Raw genomic sequence first — 26,661 nt, 5'->3', positions numbered from 1 at the left:
GGAATAAGCCTCAGACTATGGCATGTCAAAGTTATTCTAAGTTATCATAAATTGATTTTTTTAAACTGGTAAATATTGCTTAGCTGTTTAAAATGTTATCCTTGTCTCAAGTGAACCAATATTACATAATCTTTTTTAAATACATGTATATATAATTAAACAAAATCACTTCTGAAAAACTGGAAAACTCCCTCAGAAGCCTTGTGAAATCCAGCGCAAAACTACACAACTGTACAATTGCTGATCAACCATGAAAATTAAATTTAAGCCTAAATAAGACATGGCAAATTTACACCCCACCCCCCTAACCGGTCCCCACCCCAAACTCTGAAGCCCACCTTAGCCCATTAATTCTGCCTTCTCCCTCACCCTACATGAGCCCCAGTTGTTACCTGTTGCAAGGCCTCTGCCTTCTCATTGACCTGTTCATTGATCTCCCTCAGCTGCCTGTTGGCCTCACGTAGCTCCTCTATCTTGGCTTCTAAATCATCTAGCTGGGGCTTCTTGTACATCAGCTCACTGTTGGCCTGTAGGGAATGGGGAGAAGGGAATCAGCATCAGCAATGTTGAGAAATGAATAAGTGCTTGCCTATCACAAATATGGGGAAGGGAATTAGTAATGAACTTTAATTAGGAATGGGGAGAAGTGAATATAAATTTGCCAAAAGGAAATGTTGACAGGGAAAAAAATCATTTGGCTAAAGGGTATAGGGAGACAGGAATTGTTAACCTAAAGTAAATAAGTAGAGGGAAATGAGTTTTATTCTAGGGAATTAAGAGAAAAGAATGAATATTTAATTAAAGTGAATGGGATAGTGGAGAAATATTGCCTAATTGGAATAGGGGCAAGACAAGACAAGATAATAGTAAGTATATATCTTAAGATAATGGAAGAAGGGATTATGAATTTACCCACAGGATATGGCAATACGTATTGATGCATGGGGAATCGACACAAACAGATGGCAAAAAGTATTCACATATTGGAATGGGACAAAGGGAATAAGTAATAGCACAAGATACCTTGGATAATTTTCCTGCACAAACAGAACAGTGCAATAAAGCTTTACACTATGTACAAATAAAAGCATTAAATCTGTTCATTAAAAAAACAACAGATGAGTTCATTACAAATTTGTTCTCATAAAATACCTAGCGTAGAACTCGATTGGATTAAGTAACAAAAGATGAAAGGTAAGTGTGGACATCAATAACAATTGAATGAATAACTAAAGTCACTACATTTTACAAATTTACACATATGTATCTAATCTGATATGAACTTAATTCCATCATATATTATAGCAATTAAAAGAAATGTCAAAACATTCACATACCAACAATTCCTCTTTCTGGGCAATCAGATTGTCTCTAACCTTTTCTAACTCCAAGATTCGGTTCCTGAAAGACACAACAAAAACATGTTCAACAAATCATATAAACAAAACAACAATTTAAAGTTCAGGAAGCAAGTTACAAATACATTAAAAAATAACCTTACTGTAGCATACTTGAAGTGGTCGTTGTCACTACGGTTCTGCTCTATTTTGTCTGTGAGCTTGCCTATGCCATAACTGAGATGTTTGTTGTCACTTAAGTACTGCTCTATTTTGTCTGTGAGCTTGCCTATGTCATCACTGAGATGTTTGTTGTCACTACAGTACTGCTCTATTTTGTCTGTGAGCTCGCCTATGTTATAACTGAGGTGTTCATTGTCACCACTGTACAGCTCAATTTTGTCTGTGAGCTTGCCTATGTCATACCTGAGGTGTTCGTTGTCACCACTGTACAGCTCTACTTTGTCTGTGAGCTTGCCTATGTCATACTTGAGGTGTTTGTTGTCACTACAGTACTGCTCTATTTTGTCTGTGTCTGTGAGCTTACCTATGTCATAACTGAGGTGTTCGTTGTCACCACTGTACAGCTCAATTTTGTTTGTGAGCTTGCCTATGTCATACCTGAGGTGTTCGTTGTCACCACTGTACAGCTCTATTTTGTCTGTGAGCTTACCTATGTCATACTTGAGGTGTTTGTTGTCACTACATTACTGCTCTATTTTGTCTGTGTCTGTGAGCTTGCCTATGTCATAACTGAGTTGTTCGTTGTCATCACTGTACAGCTCAATTTTGTCTGTGAGCTTGCCTATGTCATACCTGAGGTGTTCGTTGTCACCACTGTACAGCTCAATTTTGTCTGTGAGATTTCCTATGTCATTCTTGAGATGTTTGTTGTCAACAAATCATATAAACAAAACAACTATTTAAAGTTCAGGAAGCAAGTTACAAGTAGATTTAAAAAGAACCTTACTGTAGCATACTTGAGGTGTTCGTTGTCACTACGGTTCTGCTCTATTTTGTCTGTGAGCTTGCCTATGTCATAACTGAGATGTTTGTTGTCACTACAGTACTGCTCAATTTTGTCTGTGAGCTTGCCTATGTCATAACTGAGGTGTTCGTTGTCACCACTGTAAGCTCAATTTTGTCTGTGAGCTTGCCTATGTCATACCTGAGGTGTTCGTTGTCACCACTGTACAGCTCTTTTTTGTCTGTGAGCTTGCCTATGTCATAACTGAGATGTTTGTTGTCACTATGATACTACTCTATTTTGTCTGTGAGCTTGCCTGTCATACTTGAGGTGTTTGTTGTCACTACAGTACTGCTCTATTTTGTCTGTGTCTGTGAACATGCCTATGTCATACCTGAGGTGTTCATTGTCACCACTGTACAGCTCAATTTTGTCTGTGAGCTTGCCTATGGCTTACCTGAGGTGTTCGTTGTCACTACGGTACTGCTCTATTTTGTCTGTGAGCTTGCCTATGTCATACCTGAGGTGTTCATTGTCACTACGGTACTGCTCTATTTTGTCTGTGAGCTTGCCTATGTCATACCTGAGGTGTTCATTGTCACTATGGTACTGCTCCATTTTGTCTGTGAGCTTGCCTATGTCATACCTGAGGTGTTCGTTGTCACTAGGGTACTGCTCTATTTTGTCTGTGAGCTTGCCTATGTCATACCTGAGGTGTTCGTTGTCACTACGGTACTGCTCTATTTTGTCTGTGAGCTTGCCTATGTCCTTCAGCTTCTCTGAACTTGAAGCTGCCTGTAAATGAAGAAAAAGCAGATTAGAAAACAGGTCAGGAAAAATTTAAGTGGACCATTGTTAAATGAGCATCTGTCTGTGAACACTGGGCTTAACTCATGTGCCTAAAACATTGTCCCCAGATTAGTGTTGACCCTGATTAGCTAGTGAGGACTCCACAGGCCAGTATGGGATGACACTTTACACACATGCACTAAGGCCCATTATCCCAGAACGCTGCTCTAATCATACAGAAAGAAGGCTATGGAATAGTTCATGGAACATAAGAACAGATCATAAACTAGGTGATCTTTAACTAGAGGACTTAAGTTTAATCATACAACAAAGCAGGCTGCAGAACAGTTCAGGGAAAACATCTAAATGGACCCCTTTTTAATTCAATCTCTAGCGGTGTGGAAATAATATAACAAACATTTTACATCAATATTTTCAAACGGTTCATAATAATGCAAACCAAAAAAAGTAATGGTTAAAACAATAAATGCTATATTTTTGTGTACAGACATAAATTTCAAGCACTGATAGCTTTTTATCTTTGGGCACAGATTCTGAAATATAAAAAATCATCTTGAACCCATAAAAAATTAATCAGAACTTCTTGAAATTAAGCTGAAAAGAGTTGATATATCTATCTATTGTTCAAAAAAATTATACCACATAGCCTAACCAGTTTAACAAGAAAATAGCAGCCACAGGTTTATCTAACAATAATGGAAAAATCTAATAGCTAGGTAAATATTGCAATAAACCAATGAACACTTTCACAAAAGATTGTACACTCAAAAACAAACAAATCAGGATATAGATAATCCAACTTGAAACATGAATGCAAGTGTCATTATATTGACCCAAGGTTTTAAAACATTGTTGGAATGACACCTTGAAAATGAATGTTTTTAAATACATTGTATATAAAATTATAGTAGCTTTACTTGAAATATTATATACAAAATAAACAAGCAGATGCAATACAATCACAAGAGTATCTCTTCTACAATTAATATAAAACATATGACAATATGCAAATTTGCAAAGGAACACTTCAATTGATCTGAATGATTTAACACTACCAATTTATTATACTTAATAAATTTAAACATCAATCAAAGTGATGAAAAACCCTGAAACTAACAATCATTTCATGTCAATTCATACTGTAACATAGCATTTTATTTATGTCCTAATTTATAAATATTTGATTAAAGATAACAAGGGTCTAGAGACACAATTATGAGGCCTTGGAAGGGGTTCAAACAGTTATTTTCTATTATTAGAAATAAGCTAAAAATAGAAATTTGAAACACGTTAAAATAAAGAAAATTTAGCCTTTACAAAATTAAAAAGAATTGTTTTAAAACATTTAAAGAATTAAAAACTAAAAACCTGTTTTAAATGAATTTGATGAGCCCAAAAGTTTTAATTGAAGGGCCTCCATTGACATTTAATTGTGTTTGATCTTTGATAGGCTTTCATTGAACTAAAGTAATTCTTTATCATAAAGAAATTCCAATATCACTTTGTCCCACTTCATGTAAACTTTGATACTCAATGTCATCTAATGCAAACATATCACTGAGTCCTTGAATTTAATAACAGCCTAAATGTAAAAAGTTAATTACAGTTTAACAGGCCGAACAAAATTATTGATTGTTTAAACTTTCCAATCTTTTGAAAAGCCTTCAAAGACTCAACAACAGATATTTCAAATAATAAGATAAAAAGGAATTAAACAAACACATACAAGGATTTATTAAATTTATTCCTCCATAATTATCTTTAATCAAATATTATAAGACATTGCATCAATTTTCACTTTTGCTTTTGTAGAAACTACAATCATTAACATATTTAAGTCATAACAATTCTGACTGGAAACTACAACAATCATCATTTCAACCTAATTTTTATCTAATATTCCAGGTTATGGGTTAAATATGAATTTTGAAAAAAATGTAAACATTCACATTAAACATCATTCAAAGGCATTTAGCTCGTTACAGACTGTCATAAAAAACTACTTGAAATCAAAGTACATATAAAAACACTTTACTTGCAAAAAACACCCAAACATCTATTTACTAGCATGAAAATAGTTCATTGATAAAATGCAGCATTTTAAAGGTGATATTATGGGAACAATATAATTTACAACACATTAATTAGAACTATTGTATTAGTAAATAATAAAACAGTTTATTGTTTATATATTGGAACTAAACAATGCATTTACTATAGAAACAAAACATTTCCTCCAAAATGTTCATTATTCTGCGTTTCTAGATGTTGCTATGGGACCAAACCTTTCTATGGCAAACACAAACAACTATGTTAAATCTAAATAAATGTGTGCAACTTTTTTCTTCTAATTGCTTGATCAATAATCATTATTTAGTACTGAATCATTAAACAATTATAATTCATTGGCATATGAATAAACCCCACTAGCCTTGACAAAATAGAGCATCATACTGCAATACAAGCCTTGTCACAGCTACTTGCAAAGAGAATTTTTTTATCACAATGCTTCTTTTTTCATAATTCTAAATTAGCCTTAATTATTGTAGTTATCATAATAAGTGATTACAAGTTAAGTGCACAATTCTTTTATAAAATATTTAAAAGCTGACAAAAGAGTATATCAGTCTAATCAATTTATAATGATTGTGAGTTTAAAACATGTTATTTACAAAAACTGCTGCCCTACTTGTAAGCAGATTTATTGTTACATGTACGTAATAAGGGCTAATGATATACATGTGATATAGCTGCAATAACCAATTAAGCTTTTTTTTATAAATATATAAGCCACGTAATGCAAAAATGCGCCTAAATCCAAACATTTGCAGTCTTGTCAGGGGCTACCCTCACCACTACAAAGTCAAGCAAGGTTTCGTGGTCTCATTAGCGGACAGGGTAACCCCTGACCAGACTGTGCAAATGTGCAGTCTTGTCAGGAGCTACCCTCACCACTACAAAGTCATGCAAGGTTTCGTGGTCTCATTAGCGGATAGGGTAACCCCTGACCAGACTGTGCAAATGTGCAGTCTTGTCAGGAGCTACCCTCACCACTACAAAGTCATGCAAGGTTTCGTGGTCTCATTAGCGGATAGGGTAACCCCTGACCAGACTGTGCAAATGTGCAGTCTTGTCAGGAGCTACCCTCACCACTACAAAGTCATGCAAGGTTTCGTGGTCTCATTAGCGGACAGGGTAACCCCAGACCAGACTGTGCAAATGTGCAGTCTTGTCAGGAGCTACCCTCACCACTACAAAGTCATGCAAGGTTTCGTGGTCTCATTAGCGGATAGGGTAACCCCTGACCAGACTGTGCAAATGTGCAGTCTTGTCAGGAGCTACCCTCACCACTACAAAGTCATGCAAGGTTTCGTGGTCTCATTCGCGGACAGGGTAACCCCAGACCAGACTGTGCAAATGTGCAGTCTTGTCAGGAGCTACCCTCACCACTACAAAGTCATGCAAGGTTTCGTGGTCTCATTCGCGGACAGGGTAACCCCAGACCAGACTGTGCAAATGTGCAGTCTTGTCAGGACCTACACTGGCCACATATGGCACAAGACCCATTTTCACATAACCCAGCTCGTATAAATATATGCCACATATAATCTATAGCACTTCAGATCTACATGTATATGGATGCGTATTTATCAATACTAATCAATAATCTGTGACAAAGAGCCTTAACACTATGCGTAAAAAAGCTTGCAGGGATTAATTCCCCTTACTGCAATAAATCAAATACCTCTAGTTTGCGTTTATCATCCTGCAACAAATATTTATAGTGAACTTCAACTTGAAAATACATAACTTTGACACCCACCCACTTATAAATGTGCAGACAATTAAAACAAGTTGATCTTTTTAAGGTCATCCGTATTTTTCTTACAATCATTGATTTTGTTTTTTATAAACGGAGTCTCTGGGAATTTTTACAATTCTAATGCAAAATCACAAAATGATTTTATACAAATAGTTCTTTCAGTCATGAGATTCAGTCATTACACTCTAACCTTTTTATTTAAACTTTAAAAAAATCTGATTGTACATCGTCAGTATTCAGCATAACACAAAACATACATTTGGCAAATGGATAATCTTCTGCTAAATTCTAAATAGAAATATAAGATTATAACAAACAAGGGACAAAATTGTCACAAAACCAGGTTTTCATTGTGAAAAAAAATCTGATAAAGGGAGACAACTCAAACTGAACTTTTGAAATGAACAAACAAAATTAACCCCCTTTGTAAGTTTGTTTTAAAATAAATCTATTTTTATTCGTGGCGACCTTGACATTGGAGATATTGACGTGATTCTTTCGTGCGACACACCGTCCCATGATGGTGAACAAATGTGCCAAATGATTTTAAAATCTCATAATGAATGACATAGTTATAGCCCAGACAAGCTCATTTATGGCTATTTTTTACCTTTGAACTCAAAGTGTGACCTTGACCTTGGAGATATTGACGTAATTTTTTTGCGCGACACACCGTCTAATGATGGTTAACAAATGTGCCAAATGATTTTAAAATCTCACAATGAACGACAAAGTTATGGCCCGGACAAGCTTGTTCCGCCCGCCCGCCAGCCCGCCAGCCAGCCAGCCAGCCAGCCAGCCCGCCCGCATTCGCCAATCTAATAACCAGTTTTTTCCTTCGGAAAACCTGGTTAAAAATATTACACAATAAAGAAGAAATATATTAAACAGCTACAATTCAGAAATATGCATTTTTATTTTCTTAAAGAGTTTCTATAATGAAAACTCTACCATAACTTTTTATAATTATTATTTCTTATTCAATTAATATTTAATTAAGATGTATATATCAATTATCATCCAAGATTCTGCAATTTAGTATCGTCTTTCTTACAAACATGCGTTTTTAGATAACAAATAACCAGTAGAAATATGCCACAAACAACACATTATTTGTGTGCAGAAATTTTGTGTAAATTAGACCTTTTGCTTTACTTTAAATACGGATTAAAACAAGAGCACCGCATAATGGGTGCCAACGCTCAGCTGTGGGTGCAGTCTTGAATAAATGAAAGCTTGTCAGAATTAATTTTTTTAGAGGTCACAGTTACCTTGACCTTTGACCTAGTGACCCAAAAATAGGTGTGGCGTGTAGAACTCATCAAGGTGCATCTAATTATGAAGTTTCAAAGTTGTAGGTGGAAGCACTTAGATTTTAGAGCAAAATGTCAAGGTTTAAGCACGGCAGACACCGGACCCCAGATGCCAGACAACAAGCTGGCTATGACAATACCTCTCCGAAAACAGCCGAGCTAAAATAGCCTTTACACTTCAAACCAGACCACAATGGATGATAAATATTAATTTTACAAGAAAATGATTCCCCCCCCCCCCATATATTTGGACAACAAAGCAGATTACCAACAGGTGACTCAGATAAGTTTAATTACCAAATGACAAGTTTATAATTTAGCAGCTCTTTTTAAAAACCCAGGCTAAATGCATGAGCTTAAATTATTATTCGAGATGAAAAAGCAGACCACACAGACTTATCACCGACTACACTTTTCCCTTTACAATTTTATGTTTAAAGAAGTCTCTTCTTAACGAAAATCCTGTCTAGGCGGTGAGTGTCGCAAGTTGTACATGAAATTCAAACTGCAGTAAATAACATATTTTTTCAATTTCTCATTTTCTTGCTACATTTACAATTTCACAAATAGATAAATTGAAAATGATCTTTTGATAGAAGCACAATTCAATGTAACTTTACCAAAAAAACAAAGGGGTCACATGATGGGTTATAGAAAGTGGACATTCACAACTTTGATGCATTTGATCTAGTTTTCAATTGTATTGCAGAATAAAGATAATTGTATATTAAAGTTGAGAACCATATTTAAGTAGGTTTGCATATAAAATTTAATTTTAACAGAACTTCATAAACAATGAACTTGAACAAATATAGACATAAAATTATTTTAAACACGTAAACAATCTATCAATACACTTAAACCTAAGATTTATCTGTTTTCTGTGAATATTCTACACAATTTATTTTCCATGCAATGGAAAATGCATTAATGCTATATATTTAATGCCATCTTTTGGATTCAATATATCACTATATCTTGCCTTACCGAGAAACATATACAACTAAACCCATCATGTAACCCTACTACACCCAACTACACACAACTACACACACCACAGCAAATGCCCACACTTATGCTTCTTCATGGATCGTATCAAGTGAGATAAGCAGCTCAAAATAAGCACGTGAATCCCTTACACTTTTAGACAGGACTTCTTTCTGCGTCTCCAACAATTTGATCACCTGCTCGTTCTCTGCTTTCTCTTGTAAGAGTCTGCGATTTTCATCCTTCAATCTGAAACATTACCATTGGATGCTCATAATTTAATTTGTTTAACCCTCATCCCTAAGCGCCAAAATTGTGTGACAACATATTCCATAATGGAAAAGACAAAGGGCCATTATTCTGCAGAAATACATCACAGCCAAAATTCCTTTTCTTTACATTTATCTATGAGTTAAGGTCAATTAACTATGAATGTTTGACCAACATCCACTCAGCAAATAAAGACACACACTATCAACTGCAGAGCAGAAAATAAATTCTTTATATTCTTTGTAATTCTTAAATATAGTGCACACATCACATCACATACTGAAATTGGACTATTTTACCTCAATAACCTGCTGTCTAATTTGTATGGAACTTTATCATATATTAGCATTACAACTATAACAAACACAAGGTGTGTTTGTCATAGAGAAAATGTCTAAAACCAAGGCCCACAACTTCTCCAAAAATCAATGAACCGGAACAAAACTCACACTTAATCTGTAAGTCACGTAGGAAGACTCGCATACCAAAAATCAGCTAAATATCAGAAAACAATGCTTAAAATGCCTCAAGAAAATGGAATGCCGGACGGACAGTCTGAATGATAAATGCCACACTACCTGGGGCATAAAAGTATTATTTTATACTGATCACTTTGTTGGCTGGTGAAAACACACATGCCCCTTGTGTAGTTTAAACATAAAATAACATGCCATTAGGAGATCAAACAATTTTTATATAGGGTTTGAGTGATGAAATCCACTTATAAATTTGAAACTTCATACAATAACATACCATTTTATTTCAATAAAATAAATAATAATCATATACTGAAAACAAGAGCACCGCATAACGGGTGCCACGCTCGGCTGGGGTTTTGAATAGATGAAAGCTTGTCTGAATTTTTTAGGTCACAGTGACCTTGACCTTTGACCTAGTGACCCAAAAATGGGTCTGGCATGTAGAACTCATCAAGGAGCAGCTACATATTAAGTTTCAAAGTTGTAGGTTGAAGCACTTTTTTTTTAGAGCCAATGTTCAAAACCTTGACAAAATGTTAAGGTTTTAGCACAACGCAGACGACGGACACGACACGACGAGCAGGCTATGACAATACCTCGGGTTTTCTCCGAAAACAGCCGAGCTAAAAACACCTTTTTCCAAAAGAAACAAAGACCAGTTATTTCCGATACATACTTCTTGATATCTTCAACTCGGTCTCCCAGTTGCTCACACTCATCTTTGTAGCTGCGGAGGTCTTCCTTTAAACGCTCATTCTGGAACATAACACTTTCTTAAGCTTTTATTTAAACTTACATCTTTTTTACAGGTATGAACTTATGCAATTACATACAATACTTTTACAATTTTGTCAAAACTTAATTTAGAAACCCACTAACTAGCTAGGTTTTCTTTTATAAACTACTGTACTTTAGGAAACAAAGATTGAAATCACTACAACTCGGATGTATAGCCTGATGAGGATTAACTCAAGAACAAGAAGATCATGTAGACCAAAAGAAAACTTAAAATTAAACTTGTATGCCTGTTGATACCTTGCAGATTTCATTATAATTGCACAAACATATATTAAGTTTTAATCTGCACAAAATGAAAATGGACCTGTCCACTGACTATAGCACAGTGACTCAAATTAGCCTCGTTTTTTGAAAACTGGGCTTAAGACATGTGCGTTAAGTGTCATCCAGATTGGCATGTGCAGTCCGCACAGACTAATCTAGGACGACACTTTCCCCTTCTCTGGATTTTTGTTTACTCGAGACTTTCTCTTAAACAAAAAATTACACTAAAGCAGAATGTGTCGTCCAAAGTTTGCCTGGGCTGTCTGCACAAGCCAATCTGGGATGACACTTTACGCACATACATTAGGCCTGAGCCTGCCTACCTGTGGTGCCATTAGACCCTGCCTACCTGTGTCTCTAGCTGCTGCAGCCTGTCAGTCATATGCTGTAACTCCGCCTCCTTCTTGGTTGCTCCAGCTGACATGCGGTCACAGGCCGCCTTCAACATGTCTATCTCTTGCTGCTTTGTAGTGGCCGTCTCTCGCACGTCCTGGTTGGCTTTCTCCAGTTTCTGAAAAAAATATTTAAATGACATTTGGAAAAACCTTTCACTATTTTATGATTTTATATTATTGTATTATCTATTATTATTTTATTCCTATGGTATTTTCTTGCTTTTTCCAGTTTTTAAAAAAAGATGGCAAGGAGATTCAAATAATAAGCATGTCACACACAAAAATTGCATCAGTCAAAGGTTATACATAGTATATGCTTAAAAACATGTTTACAACAGGCCATTTTGGTAAAATATTTTGAATGTTATTAAGATGAAAACTAGAAGAAATTTAACATGAGGCTTTGGAATACAAGTTTTGTGTCTTGGAGCAAATTTAAACAATTGTTTTTAATTCAATTGCAATTAATATATCATGTTTCAAAATAATATGGAATCACAAACATGATAATGATATTGGAGAGTTCCTTACGATTTCAAGTTCCTGCACTTTGTCGTCTGCTTTTGATTTTTCCTGTTTCAACTGCCGAACGTCAGACTAAATGAACGAAAATAAGACAGATAGATCATTAAACAATCATCATAATGCAACTCATTTCAATAACTGACTGGCTAAACAGCCTTATCAGCAGTTATTAAAGCCCCATTAACCAAATTCTTGAACAAAAAAATCCTTCGCAAACCATTTGCCAAAATCATTTTTATATGCAATCTAAGAGACCCATATGTACACACAACTGCATTGAAATCTGTACTCTTGACTGAGTACAAGTGTACAGTACAGTGCTTTCTCACATAAACAAATTAAATAATTTGTTGAATAAACAAGATGCGTTTGTGAAACACAATGTCCCCCTATATGATGTTTGACCTTGAAGGATGACCTTGACCTTGTGAAGGATGACCTTGACCTTGACCTTTCACCACTGAAAATGTGCAGCTCCATGAGATACACATGCATGCCAAATATCAAGTTGCTATCTTCAATATTGCAAAAGAATTAATAAAATAAGCGATTTGGGCCACATATATTTGACCTCTGACCTTGAAGGATGACCTTGACCTTTCATCACTCAAAATGTGCAGCTCCATGAGATGCACATGCATGCCAAATATCAAGTTGCTATCTTCAATATTGCAAAAGTATTTATAAAATAAGCGATTTGGGCCACATATATTTGACCTCTGACCTTGAAGGATGACCTTGACCTTTCACCACTCAAAATGTGCAGCTCCATGAGATGCACATGCATGCCAAATATCAAGTTGCTATCTTCAATATTGCAAAAGTATTTATAAAATAAGCGATTTGGGCCACATATATTTGACCTCTGACCTTGAAGGATGACCTTGACCTTTCACCACTCAAAATGTGCAGCTCCATGATATACACATGCATGCCAAATATCAAGTTGCTATCTTCAATATTGCAAAAGTATTCATAAAATGAGAGATTTTGGCCACATATATTTGACCTCTGACCTTGAAGGATGACCTTGACCTTGACCTTTCACCACTCAAAATGTGCAGCTTCATAAGATACATATGCATGCCAAATATGAAGTTGCTATCTTCAATATAGCAAAAGTTATTGCAAAATGTTAAAGTTGGCGCAAACAGACCAACAGACCAACAGACAGACAGGGCAAAAACGATATGTCCCCCACTACTATAGTGGGGGACATAAAAATAGTTTTCAGAGAAATAAACATCATTCACTTTTGACAGAAATGATTCCATTTCAGAATGAACTGTTGGATTGATAGGGGCTTTAAAAAAACTACAGACAAAACATTTGACTTTCAATAAACATTTTTTGGATTATAACAATTGCATGTTCAATCAACAAACTACATGCATAGTGAGGCTAGATTCTATAATTAGTTTTGACTGCAAATAAGTGTTATCTTTCGTATTTATTTATTGCTATACACTATGACTATAACTATGTCAAAGCCAATGAAACCTACATTATAGAACACAAGCAATTCTATCTATTTTTATTATCCAATAATCAGATCAAGTGTCTAGCCATTAAATATTGATAGTTTCACATTAAAGACCACTTATCCAACTCACAGCATTCTCACATATAATACAGTTATACACATGTGCAAGCCAGCAGAGTTTAGTACCTATATGTATGTAACAATTAGCATATGCTAATGAGATCTGACCTTGTTAATTCAAACTGTATTGTTTTAGTTCCATATTCAACACTTAGGCTGTTGAATATATATGAATGACAATAAAATATTCATTCTCAATTTTGAAGCATTTTTAGCAAAACAACAATATGTCCCAATTTTGGTCATAACACCAGGATTTTTCCCTGTCCACAGGTACCCAGCCCCATTCCCATAATGGTGAAAAAAATACTGAATATTTACCTATAGAATTTGCACTTCTAATTGTGTTCTACATGCCTTCATTACTTTATTATATACATTCATAAGATTTAACACAGTCATGTCTACCATATGCACAAAAACAGCTTAAACAATCAAACAACATCTGAACCTGTTATTGTTTTTTTGCTAAATTTTTCATTTAAAAGATTATAACACGTATCTAGCTTTGGAAACCACACAAAAAAATTCCTAGATAAGCAGCAAACATGTTAGTACCTCCAGTTTCTGCAAAATTACACAGCAGAAGATTGTATTAAATTTAAGACATAGAACAAATGAAAGAAAACATGTTTCTTATTTAAGCAAGCTTTTACCGAAAAACATGCAAGTGAGTCAATAAAATATTTGAAGCTGTGATAATTATTGCTTGTCTGTGTTACTTTTTGCACATTTCACTTAGTATGCTACATGCAAAATTAATAGTTAATATACAAGTTTTATTCATGATTTAAATGAAAAAAAACTGGTGAAAAGCAACTTTGTAACAATTTTAATGATTTAAAACACATTTAATTTCACCTGCAACTGAGCTAGGGTTTGAATCACCTGTTAAAACACATGTTTTTGTTTTCAATTATATACTGAGTAAATACTTTTACAAACTTGGGGCACCAACATCCTCTTTATATTACTACATGGGAAAATTAACATCATTAGTATTAAACCAATATTAAATAATTAATTTTTGATCATAGTCCTTTACACAAAGATTTTTAAAAAATTAGATCAATTAATTGCTTATTAATCCAAAACGCAATGTTATCAATTATAATAAATGTAAATTAAATTATTAACAAATATATATGCAAGCCTTTTCCAATAATTCTTCTAAGGCATATGGACAGAGCACACAGAAGTGGCAAACATTGCAGATGAGTGACTCTGTCATGTTTGATTTTGTTCATGCTATTAATAAAAATACACAAGTACATTCACTTTATTTATTTAAATTTTAAGGCAGTTAAGATCTTGACTATTTCAAGCCTGTTTTTTTACACTTTGAACTGCTTCAAAGCCTTAAATCTAAACCTTAATATGTTTTATTATGAAATACCAACATAGTTTAAAAGTCTATACAAGACGGCCATGATGGCCCTGAATCGCTCACCTGACTAACCAAATACAATCCCAACCCAGATTTTATCAAGATAAACATTCTGACCAAATTTCATAAAGATTAGATGAAAACTGTGACCTCTATTGTCTGACTAATGGGGTTATTTACCCTCGGGACTTCGGTTAAAAACAATTGCCCGAGCACACTGCTTAACATATAACTCTGCTTAAAAAGGTCGAAAACGGCCATAAAATGGACAGCCCGATTTTACTGGGCTGTACCATTGATATAAATATAAAACTTTGCAGTGTTGGTACGGTGCCTTAATAAAAATCTATTGGTTTAAAAATATATAGCCTTTATATGAAGCGTTAAAAAGACGCAGTACTTTACAGTGGATATGCCTATCGCTGTTAAAAAGCGGCGTTTTAATTGGTTGATGCGCTTATAGAACGATGGCGCTGATTGGCCGAAATTTATTATTACGGATTGCCAGTAGGTCAATCCGTTTATAAATAGATTTTCCAACAGCTGAATTTGTACTTTAAGAAAAAGTAAACAATAATAGTTTATATGCAAAAAATATAAATGAAAGAAAAAGATGATAAATCCAAAAGAACTTGGACTTATTTTATAGTTATAAATTATTATGTTTATGTAATGTTACTGTGCTTATTATTAATTATTATCATATGATGTTGTTATTGTATGTTATTGTTTGTTTTGTTTTTTTAAGGAGGAGAGAGAGAAAGAATAGCCCAATTTTTATAAGTAAAGATGGTGAAAACACACATACTGTTGTATGTGGCATCATCATTACCAGACCCATTGTTCAGTATATACTGCAATGGGTTTTGTTGGAGTCTTTAGACTTTGTGATCTGTGTTTTAAATGTTAGAGTCCAAATAGGACTATTTAAATATAAGTCTTATTGATAAAAGGGATACACATATGTGTAATATGTTTGAATAATACAATAATAATACTCGAGGGTTTTCCAGATCACAAAGTGGTTGAACATTTCCACAATATGTTTACATACACAGTCAAGTACCATTTTTATGAGTATATTTAAGGTTTAAACTAAATGCCACACAACAAGATCTAATCATTGGTGAGATATGTTTATATATATGAACTTTAATTAATAGGGATGCCAGAGCCTGATTTAACAGCTCTCAAATGTAAAGTGAAGTTGCATGTGTACATGTAATTATATGAAAAGGAAAGGAAAAAAAGACAATATATGATAACACATAGGGAGTGTAACTCTCAATTATATATTAATGTTGCAGTTGAGTATTGAGTTGTTAAAAAGTAATGAGTACAAGTTTATGTATGTGGCTCAATGTTGAACACTTGCAGACAGGGAATATAGCGGTAATGCTCCCTCTATTGTCTACACAAGGTTTTTCTATTATTTGACCTAGTGACCTAGTTTTGACCCCAGGTGACCCAAATACAATCCCAACCCAAATTTCATCAAGATAAACATTCTGACCAAATTTTATAAAAATTGGATGAAAACTGTGACCTCTATTGTCTATACAAGGTTTTTCTATTATTTGACCTAGTGACCTAGTTTTTGACCTAGTGACCTAGTTTTTGACCCCAGATGACCCAAATACAATCCTAACCCAGATTTCATCAAGATAAACATTCTGACCAAATTTCATAAAGATTGGATGAAAACTGTGACCTCTACTGTCTACACAAACAAATTGTTGAAGGTTTTTCTATTATTTGACCTAGTGACCTAGTTTTTGTCCTCAGATGACCCAAATACAATCCCAACCCAGATTTCATCAAGATAAACATTCTGACCAAATTTTATAAAGATTGAATGAAAACTGTGACCTCTACTGTCTACACAAGGTTTTCTACTATTTGACCTAATTTTTGACCTAGTGACCTAGTTTTTGACCCCAGATGACCCAAACACAATCCCTACCCAGATTTCATCAAGATAAACATTCTGACTAAATTTCATAAAGATTGGATGAAAACTGTGACCTCTACTGTCTACACAAGGTTTTTCTATTAGTTGACCTAGTTTTTGACCTAGTGACCTAGTTTTTGACCCCTGATGACCAAAATACAATCCCAACCCAGATTTCATCAAGATAAACATTCTGACCAAATTTCATAAAGATTGGATGAAAACTGCGACCTCTATTGTCTACACAAGGTTTTTCTATTATTTGACCTATTGAGACCTAGTTTTTGACCTAGTGACCTAGTTTTTGACCCCAGATGACCCAAATACAATCCCAACCCATATTTTATCAAGATAAACATTCTGACCAAATTTCATAAAGATTGGATGAAAACTGTGACCTCTACTGTCTACACAAACAAATTGTTGACGGACACACGCACACAAGCACGCACGCACACACATACGGACGCCGGACATCACACGGTCACATAAGCTCACCATGTCACTTCGTGACAGGTGAGCTAAAAACTAAATTACATTTTAAATAACTGCTCTATTATTATAAATGTCCACTTTTATTACAAAAGCAATGTTGCCATGGCAACCAGGATACCTTGAGGTCAAGGACTGCCTCCTCCAGTTGCTCTCTCTCGTGCTTTAAGTCTCTAGACTTGCCATCCAGTAACTGAAACATGGCATTCTAAATGAGTCCCACTCTGGAAAAACCTGGCATAATGCCTGTGCCTCAATTAAGTGTCATCTCATATTAGCCTGTGCGGGCTCATCAGGAGGACACTTTTATGCCTAAATGGATTTTAGGAAAAGCAGAAGTGTAATTTTCTTTATTTTATATGATTACCATTCTTGTATTTTGCATTATTATCACTCTTGTATAACCCTTTCCCGCTAAAAAGCTGAGTGAAAATGGCTGTATGCAAACACCAAACAATCTGCTCATCAGTATCTTAGGGCTTGAAAGAAAGCTTTTAATAAATGAATCAAGTAAAGAAGGTCTCAAATTAAATTTGATTTTCTAAGTGACTACAAAATCATCACAATGCGTATCTGAGTGGTAAATGGCTAATGCCTGATTCTCACATCTCTCAGCCTATCATTGTCAGTATGCAGTCTCTCCTTTTCATGTTCAGACAGTTCCAGTTGCTGCACAGCCAGCTGCTTGTTGTTCTCAAGTACGCTGATCTGCTCCAGGGATCGCTCATAGTATGCACGCACGTTAGACAACTCTTTGTATAGGTCATCGTAGTTCTGAAACACATTTAATGGCCTTATGAATGAAATAGAGTTTAAACAAGAGCACCGCCTTGCGGGTGCAGACCGCTCATCTATTTTTCTTTTTAAAGGTGAAGGGACCTATCTCAATTTGAATCACAAAGGAGGGAGGGGTGGAGTGGAGAGGGGTGTATAGTGTGGGGGTGTGGTCATTTATTACATTATCTTCCAAAAATGCCAAAAAAAATATAAAAAATAAAAACATAAAAAAAAAATTGGGGGGGGGGGGATACTTGGGTGGGATGGTTGGATGGTATTTCAAAAATAAAATAATAAAAAAAAATATTTGTGTTTTTTAACCATGTTGAAAAAAAAAATTAGGGGGGGGGGGTACAGTGTGAGGGTGTGGTGGTCATTTATAAGATGATCTTTATAAAAAATAAAAAAAATTCAGGGGGGAAGATTCGATTGGGGGGGGGCATGGGGGATGGTTTGGGTGGAGGCTATTGTGGTATGTCAGGTAAGAGTTGTTTTGTCAAAGTATCAATCAAATCTAATCATAAATAAAGGAAGTTATGGCAATTTTAGCAAAATTTAATAATTTGACCTTGAGAGTCAAGGTCATTTAAAGGTCAAGGTAAAATTCAACTTGCCAGGTACAGTACCCACATGATAGCATGAAAGTATTTGAAGTTTGAAAGCAATAGCCTTGATACTTTAGAAGTAAAGTGGATCTAAACACAAAATTTAACCATATATTCGAAGTTACTAAGTCAAAAAAGGGCCATCATTCCGTAAAAATGACAACCAGAGTTATGCAAGTTGTCCTTTACTGTCCCCTTATGATAGTTTGCGAGTGTTCCAAGTATGAAAGCAATATCTATGATACTTTAGGGGTAAAGTGGACCAAAACACAAAACTAAACCAAATTTTCTAAGTATAAAGGGCCCATAATTCCGTCAAAATGCCAGTCAGAGTAACATAACTTTGCCTGCGCAGTCCCCTTATGATAGTTAGTAAGTGTAGCAATTATGAAAGCAATAGCTTTGATAGTTTAGGAATAAAGTGGACCTAAACACAAAACTTAACCAAATTTTCAATTTTCTAAGTATAAAAAGGGCACATAATTCTGTCAAAAAGCCAGTCAGAGTTACATAACTGTGCCTGCACAGTCCCCTTATGATAGTTAGTAAGTGTTGCAAGTATGAAAGCAATAGCTTTGATACTTAATGAATAAAGTGGACCTAAACACAAAACTTAACCAAAATTTTCAATTTTCTAGGTATAAAAAGGGCACATTATTCTGTCAAAATGCACGCCAGAGATATCTAACTTTTCCTGCCCAGTCCCCTCATGATGGCAAGTAAGTGTACCAAGTTTGAATGAAATAGCATTGATACTTTATGAGAAAAGTGGACCTAAACGCAAAACTTAACCAGATGCCAACGCCGACGCCAAGGTGATGACAATAGCTCATAATTTTTTTTCAAAAAATAGATGAGCTAAAAATTGATTTCTTTGGGGGTTCAAAATTCTTTGCTTTCTGAACATCAAAAATGTAAGAATTTTTTTGGGGGGGTTTTAATAAAATTTGAAAATCAACAAATTTTGTTGGTTTTTACAATGTATAAATTTATAAACATTCTATGCCAACCTGGAATAATCTTTCATAACGGCAGAAGTGCTACATGAGATTGCAATTAACACAACTCAATAAACCCTTAACTGTTATATTTCCATGACTGGTATAAAACAAGAAAGGAATAGTAAAAGAATAACATGACAAAAAAATGCATTTGCTAAAAAATACAGCTAAACTGCAGTTTTCAATGCTTGTTGTAATATTTCCTTACATTTTTTGACTCCTGCAGTGTCTCCTCCAGGATGCGTCTCTCCTCATCCTTGCGTTTGACCCCCTTACGGACCCTTGTAAGCTCCTCCTCCTGCTCAGCTATCTGCTCCTCCAGAGCAATCTTTGTCTGCAAATGGGATGTATGTGTGAAATATGAGTTACTTAATAACAAATGGGTATAATGCACCATCCAGCCAGTGTAACTAGAGACAACTCTGTGCATCCACCCAGTCTGGTCAGGTGCTACCCTGTCGACCAATGAGACCATAAAACCTTGCATAACTTCATAGTGGACAGATTATCTCCTGACCAGACTGCACTTATTGCATTAAGACTTTTTGGCGTGGGTCACATGTCAGAACTAGAAGATTTGACAAAAAACATAACTAAAACAACTCCTACACCCCCTTGTCACAGGCATAGCAGCCGGGCTCATAGCTTACTTCAAGGTGCATAACTCAAGTGGATCATTGCATGTGAAGTTTTGTGTCTTGCACAGCTGCAGTACTTGTTAATGAAATGTTTCAAGTTAATATTCAATTGCTTGAGAAATATGGAATTTGTTTAATCAAGTAACATAATTTTCTTTAAAAAGACTGACTGCCAATTAAACTGACAGACAGAGCAACTCCAATATAAATCCTCTTAAACTTTGTTTTCAGGGGTATAATTATATGTGCGCTAATTCATATTTACTACTAGGTATTCATAATGGGTAAGTGCAAAGATCATGTATGAGCAATTCCTTTGACAATTATGACGCATATTTCCAAAGATTCTTATAATTAATTAAAGGGGGCATGTAGACAATGTTTTGAAGAAATATGTCCAACATCGTTTCAGTATGTATTATCCTTAAAAGTTGCAGAACTTGGCTTTTAACAAAAATCAACCTACAATCATCAAGCCTGTTTGAGTTCAGGCCTTAAATGGATGCAAAGTATTATTGAAATACATTTGACTAATTCACAATTATTATGTCTTCACACAGTCATAATTACGTACATTTAATCTTATTGAATATTGAAACCCTCATTTCTTTATTTATGACTGTTTATACAAACAACAATATATTAACTACATTGTAACAGTAAGAAACTATACTTTATTCTGAATAGATTTTTAGTAATACAATTATTCCTGCTGATAACTTGAATTCAGAACATTAGATACAATTAAACTTGACTATGCAAACATTCAATAGCACATTTATCAAATTGTTCCTAGCTACAAGACCAATAAAGCTCTATAAAATTCTATCTAAGCAATAAATTCTAGCAAAACTACTTAGACCATGTACCAACAAACATCTAGATATGTTACAGTACTATGTAACTATCATGTGCGCACAATATTCAAAACTGGTTGGGAAAAAAACATTAACGGTCATACAGAAATTTAAGGCAAAATGTATTAATAGTTGGTGTCAACTGTAAAAAGGAATACACTAGGATACATTTGTACACCATCTGTATTCTCAGAAATATTAAATCTAATACCATAGGATTCATATTTGTTAGATATAACTGATTAAATTCATTTTGCGTACATATTTTCTAAAAAGGGAATACAAATAAAACGCTGAATTGATATCCCCCGCAAACACGCTTCTGGACACTAAAAAAGCATTTTTTTTAAGATAAAAAGGGCCATAACTCCATTATTAACAAATGGTGTACAATGCCATTTGGCGTGCATCATCCTCTTATCCATATATATACTCATATCAAGTTTCAATGAAATCCGCCAAAGCACTTCCAAGATAAGGCTCCGGACACAAAAGTGCCGGACGGACGGAAATACGGACGGACGGACAAGCCAAAACAATATCCCTCCGCCTATGGTGGGGGATAACAATATCATCAATTAATCCGAAATATCAATACATGTATGAAAATATGGTTCACAATTATATAATTATAATTAAATTATAATAATGGCATATTGTAATAGACTAATGAGAATACAAATGTTTCAAAAGTCAAGGAAAATAATTCAAGGTATAAAATCACGCAAGCAACAACAGTTAGATTGCAACATTGAAAAATGAACCTCTACCTTCTCAATAAATGGTAAATGCTGAAATCAAATGCAAGTGTATCTGATATAAAAAAACAGATAAGCAATGAACTAGCTTATGTAGCAACAACAGCAACAAAACCTAGCATAAATCAATTAGACAATTAACAAAAATATGCATTAGGTGTGTGTCCAACCCATCCCATAATTTTGTTCTTTCTGAAAACCCATTATTAACAGTGTATTTTCCCAAGTGTACATGGACATTAAAAAAACACTATCAAACAATTTTTCAAGTCTCTTCAAAGAAATCAAGATGAGCCGGTCTTTAGAAAAACCGGGTTTAATGGATTAGAATAAAGTATCGTCTCTGATTAGCCTGAGCATTCCATACCAATTAATCAGGGAAGACACTTTACGCCTCAAATGGATTTTCGTTTACAAAAGACGTCCTTAAAACGAATAAAACCACAAAAAAAACAGAAGAGTTGTCCCACATTAGCCTGTGCTGACTGCACACGCTAATCTGGAATGACACTTTAGACATATGATTACCAAAGACAGGATCACATTGTGATATGCCCTAAAATCTTCAATGCATTTTAAAAACCACAGCTCAAACCACATCGGTTTATGAGTGGCATACAAAAACAATACAAAATACTTTAACATAGCATCACACGCCTGAAATTCACTGCATTAACCTTACCCTGATCAGAGTCTGTGATCATGTAAATGTAAAACAAAGAAAACAATCACTCGACAATTTTGATGTAAGAATAAATTACGCTAACTTTCTGAAAACAACTTTTTGTGTGAGACCATTAGAGCATTGTAACCATGCGTACACATTTATTTCTATGAATATATGCTTCTTTAAATTACATAAAACAAATAGGAATTTATTTATTTAAGCAAACTTAACAATTTCATTTGAGTCCAACTCCAAAGTATGGGGCAGAAATGCAAGTCATAGCTACTTAGATACATAGAGGTCCTTTCAAAGACAACAACAGGCATTCACAAAAATGTTCACACATGATTAAGTCAATATAGGTAATGCTTTTCTGAACTTGTGTTTTGAACATACTTAAATTATCACGAAGTTCAATTAATTCACCTATAGCAAATGAATCACAATAATATGATGCAAGTCTGCAAGGCTTATATGGTAGGGGAATAAGGATAAAACTATGAATCAAAACTGAAACCAATGGTCTGCATCTACAAGGCTTCATGCAAATATTCCATCCCACTAAATATAATAGAAAAAACTCCTAGACACCTTTGAGAACGTATCAACCTTGTCCATGAGGTCTTTCTTCTCCATAATAATCCTCCAAGCCTATGGAAAATCAACATTTCTGTACTGATTATAATTATCTGATTATATGTACAGCAACTTTAGACCACTCAATAATGGAATAAGTTGAACACGAGCTTTGTCACAGACAAACCAGAAGTCCCTTACTGGTTTAATGTTGTTGGAGAAAGTACAAGATCTCTAAAAGTTTCATTAGGCTTTCTTTTAACCTTTCTTACGTATTTTAGATTTATGGTAGGATGGACAATTTAGTTTTCAATAATTTCTGTAACCATATGAACATTAATTATTGTTGTCCAGCAACGAAATGCCATAACATGTAAACACTGCAAATCCTTTATATGGGATCCATGGGGACATCGTGCATACGGCTGCAAGAGCAGTGATTGGCCACTTTGATTACCAGAATCATGTCAGTGATTATCAGCATGATATTTAACTAAGTCACGTACAATCTGGACCAAAACTCATTTAGTTATGAATGTAGGATTATACAGAAAAGTGTGTGAAAAATAAAAAATGGGGTCCATGGCCAACTTGCCTTATGTTGGACATTGCCATAAAACAGACCGCATAATATCGGCGTTGCAGAGTGTTAACCAGGTGGCCATCTATCCACATACTGAGTTTCAAACTAGCATTTGTAATTTTTTAGTTACCACAGGATCCAGATATGGGCAAAAACATGGAAAGACTGGTGATAAACTAAAAGTCCCTTATGCTTACACTGTTATGCTACTGATAGTAACATTATACCGATTCCAAATAAGTGCACATGGAACATTGAATGTTCAGGATGCAATTATATGATAACACATAACAATAAAAAAAATGGGATAGAATAATTGTGTATAATTGTGTGACAATTGTGATAATAAATGAACAGATATATAAGCGTCAACGTGATATGGTAGTTTCATACATGTGCTTCAAGGATGTTTTCTCTTTCACAACACTAAATACATGGGAAGTGCATAAGTAACAAGCAACACAAACGACTTATTCTTAAGAATGTCTACAAATATACACAGAAAATTATGTTAGTGTTGAATAAAGATAAGCTTATGTAATAAGGCTCTAAAACATAAGCCAAAAATCTTGGCAAGTAATTTCTGTGTTCTACTTTCGGCCAAGCAATTAAAATTAAATTTTCTTTTTTCAACACTTACAAGATTTTTCGATTTATCGCATTGTCCTTGTGATGTTTTGAAATTAAACAAAAGAAAATCCTCCTATCATAAAGAAAAACTTATAATTGTGTCATACAATTCAAGAAAATGTTATCGTTAACATGTTTGTTTGCTTTTTCTAATAAGGTGTGAATTAATAAAGCTTATTCAATGATAGCTTTCAAATACATGCATTTCTGTTGATGGAATAAAACTTTTTTTTTCAACAAATAGTTTTATAAGAGAACAGAACAGAAGAACAGTTATTATCATCAATTATTATCAATTTCAATATAACAAATACGAATTCATGCATAAATCCCACTAGTGAAGGTCTTAAGTACCAGGACTTCCCCTTTCTCGTACCTTTTCTATCTGTTCCTTATCAATCATGAGCTGCTGTATTCGACTGGTCATCTCCATTTTTTCACTGAACAGTCGGTCTCGCTCTGTGGCCAGACTGGTTACCCTCGCCCTGGCCTCTCGATGATTCTCCTGATTGTGATCAATCTCACGCGCAAGTTTCTGCTTCTCCTAATTATGAACAATCACTTTTTCAACGTGCAGGGCCTCAAGATACTAGCGCAAATATTAAAACAAGAGTTCCGCGGTCGGAGATGACCGCATTGAAGCCGGATTTTTTATTTAAATGACAGGAAAGTACCTTTCGTGTTTTTGTCAATGCAATACTTAAATTACTGAAATATTGTTCAAAGGTCAAAATGAAATGTAAGTACTTTTCAAGGCATGAGCAAACCTTGTGTTATGTTTTGAATGCATGCATATACATGAACAACAATAACATTTAAGGTCACAAATATGAACTTGAATTGACATTTAACATTTTTACCTACCAAAGTTATAAGAACTTTAACATTTTTACATTCAAGGTCACAGTGACCTTGACCTTAGAATGAATGACCTTGAAATGACCAGTGGTCATCTAAGTGTGCTTGCAAACCTTCATGTCAAGTTTGAAGACTCTATGTCCAAGCATACCAAAGTTATAACAATTTTAACATTTTAACATTTAAGGTCACAGTGACCTTGACCTTCAAATGAATGACCTTGAAATGACCAGTGGTCATCTTCTAGTACTGGCCAATCTTTATTTCAAGTTTGAAGACTCTAGGTACAAGCATACCAAAGTTATAACATGAAATAAGAACTTTAACATTTTTACATTCAAGGTCACAGTGACCTTGACCTTCAAATGAATGACCTTGAAATGTCCAGTGGTTACTTACTAGTTCTGGCCAACCTTCATGTCAAGTTTCAAGACTCTAGGTCCAAGCATACCAAAGTTATAACAACTTTAACATTTTTACATTCAAGGTCACAGTGACCTTGACCTTCAAATGAATGACCTTGAAATGTCCAGTGGTTACTTACTAGTTCTGGCCAACCTTCATGTCAAGTTTCAAGACTCTAGGTCCAAGCATACCAAAGTTATAACAACTTTAACATTTTTATATTGAAGGTCACAGTGACCTTCACCTTCAAATGAATGACCTTGAAATGACCAGTGGTCATCTGTTAATCCTGGCCAACCTTCATGTCAAGTTTGAAGACTCTAGGTCCAAGCATACCAAAGTTATACCATGAAATAAGAACTTTAACATTTTTACATTCAAGGTCACAGTGACCTTGACCTTCAAATGAATGACCTTGAAATGACCAGTGGTTACTAACTAGTTATGGCCAACCTTCATGTCAAGTTTCAAGACTCTAGGTCCAAGCATACCAAAGTTATAACAACTTTAACATTTTTTATATTGAGGCCACGACTTTTTTTTTTATTGGTTTACAAAAATTATTTTGAAAATGGTCCATCGGGCGGTCGAAAAAAAAAAAAAAAAAAAAAACATCATTGGAAAAAAAAGTTAATACTAATAACATCAGAACATCAGTTTAACCTTAAACACAGAGACAAAAAATCAAATTATGCAATGAAACACATCTATATCTTCAAATAAAATGAGTCCTTACAGCACCTTATGTAACATCAGGCAATTTTAAACACTGCATTACATGACAAGCGTTCTTCTCCCATTAAAACGAAAAACTGCGCTTCATTTCCATAATTGGATGCGCACCATTACACAATGCGATGCCCGTTGCATAAATCTTATATAAGATAAACTACTCATACACAAAT

The 26,661-nt window shown here is 34.6% G+C and overlaps 1 protein-coding gene across 1 annotated transcript in view; it reads right to left on the bottom strand.

The window, feature by feature from the left end:
• Positions 1 to 26,661, bottom strand: part of LOC127880289 (girdin-like) — a 163,806-nt gene that overhangs the window by 96,714 nt on the left and 40,431 nt on the right. The window contains exons 9-21 of the mRNA XM_052427637.1: positions 24,870 to 25,037; positions 19,993 to 20,118; positions 18,008 to 18,175; positions 17,523 to 17,594; positions 14,433 to 14,459; positions 11,975 to 12,040; positions 11,398 to 11,559; positions 10,663 to 10,742; positions 9,390 to 9,486; positions 6,860 to 6,880; positions 3,014 to 3,099; positions 1,338 to 1,401; positions 393 to 527 (exon numbers count right to left, since the gene is read on the bottom strand). Of these exons, the coding sequence (XP_052283597.1) occupies positions 393 to 527; positions 1,338 to 1,401; positions 3,014 to 3,099; positions 6,860 to 6,880; positions 9,390 to 9,486; positions 10,663 to 10,742; positions 11,398 to 11,559; positions 11,975 to 12,040; positions 14,433 to 14,459; positions 17,523 to 17,594; positions 18,008 to 18,175; positions 19,993 to 20,118; positions 24,870 to 25,037 (1,272 nt within the window). The remainder of the gene's footprint in view (positions 1 to 392; positions 528 to 1,337; positions 1,402 to 3,013; positions 3,100 to 6,859; positions 6,881 to 9,389; positions 9,487 to 10,662; positions 10,743 to 11,397; positions 11,560 to 11,974; positions 12,041 to 14,432; positions 14,460 to 17,522; positions 17,595 to 18,007; positions 18,176 to 19,992; positions 20,119 to 24,869; positions 25,038 to 26,661) is intronic.

The sequence above is a fragment of the Dreissena polymorpha genome, chromosome 4 (assembly GCF_020536995.1).
Source record: "Dreissena polymorpha isolate Duluth1 chromosome 4, UMN_Dpol_1.0, whole genome shotgun sequence".
In the NCBI taxonomy this organism is placed as follows: Eukaryota; Metazoa; Mollusca; class Bivalvia; order Myida; family Dreissenidae; genus Dreissena; species Dreissena polymorpha.
This window is presented reverse-complemented; position numbering and strand designations above follow the sequence as displayed.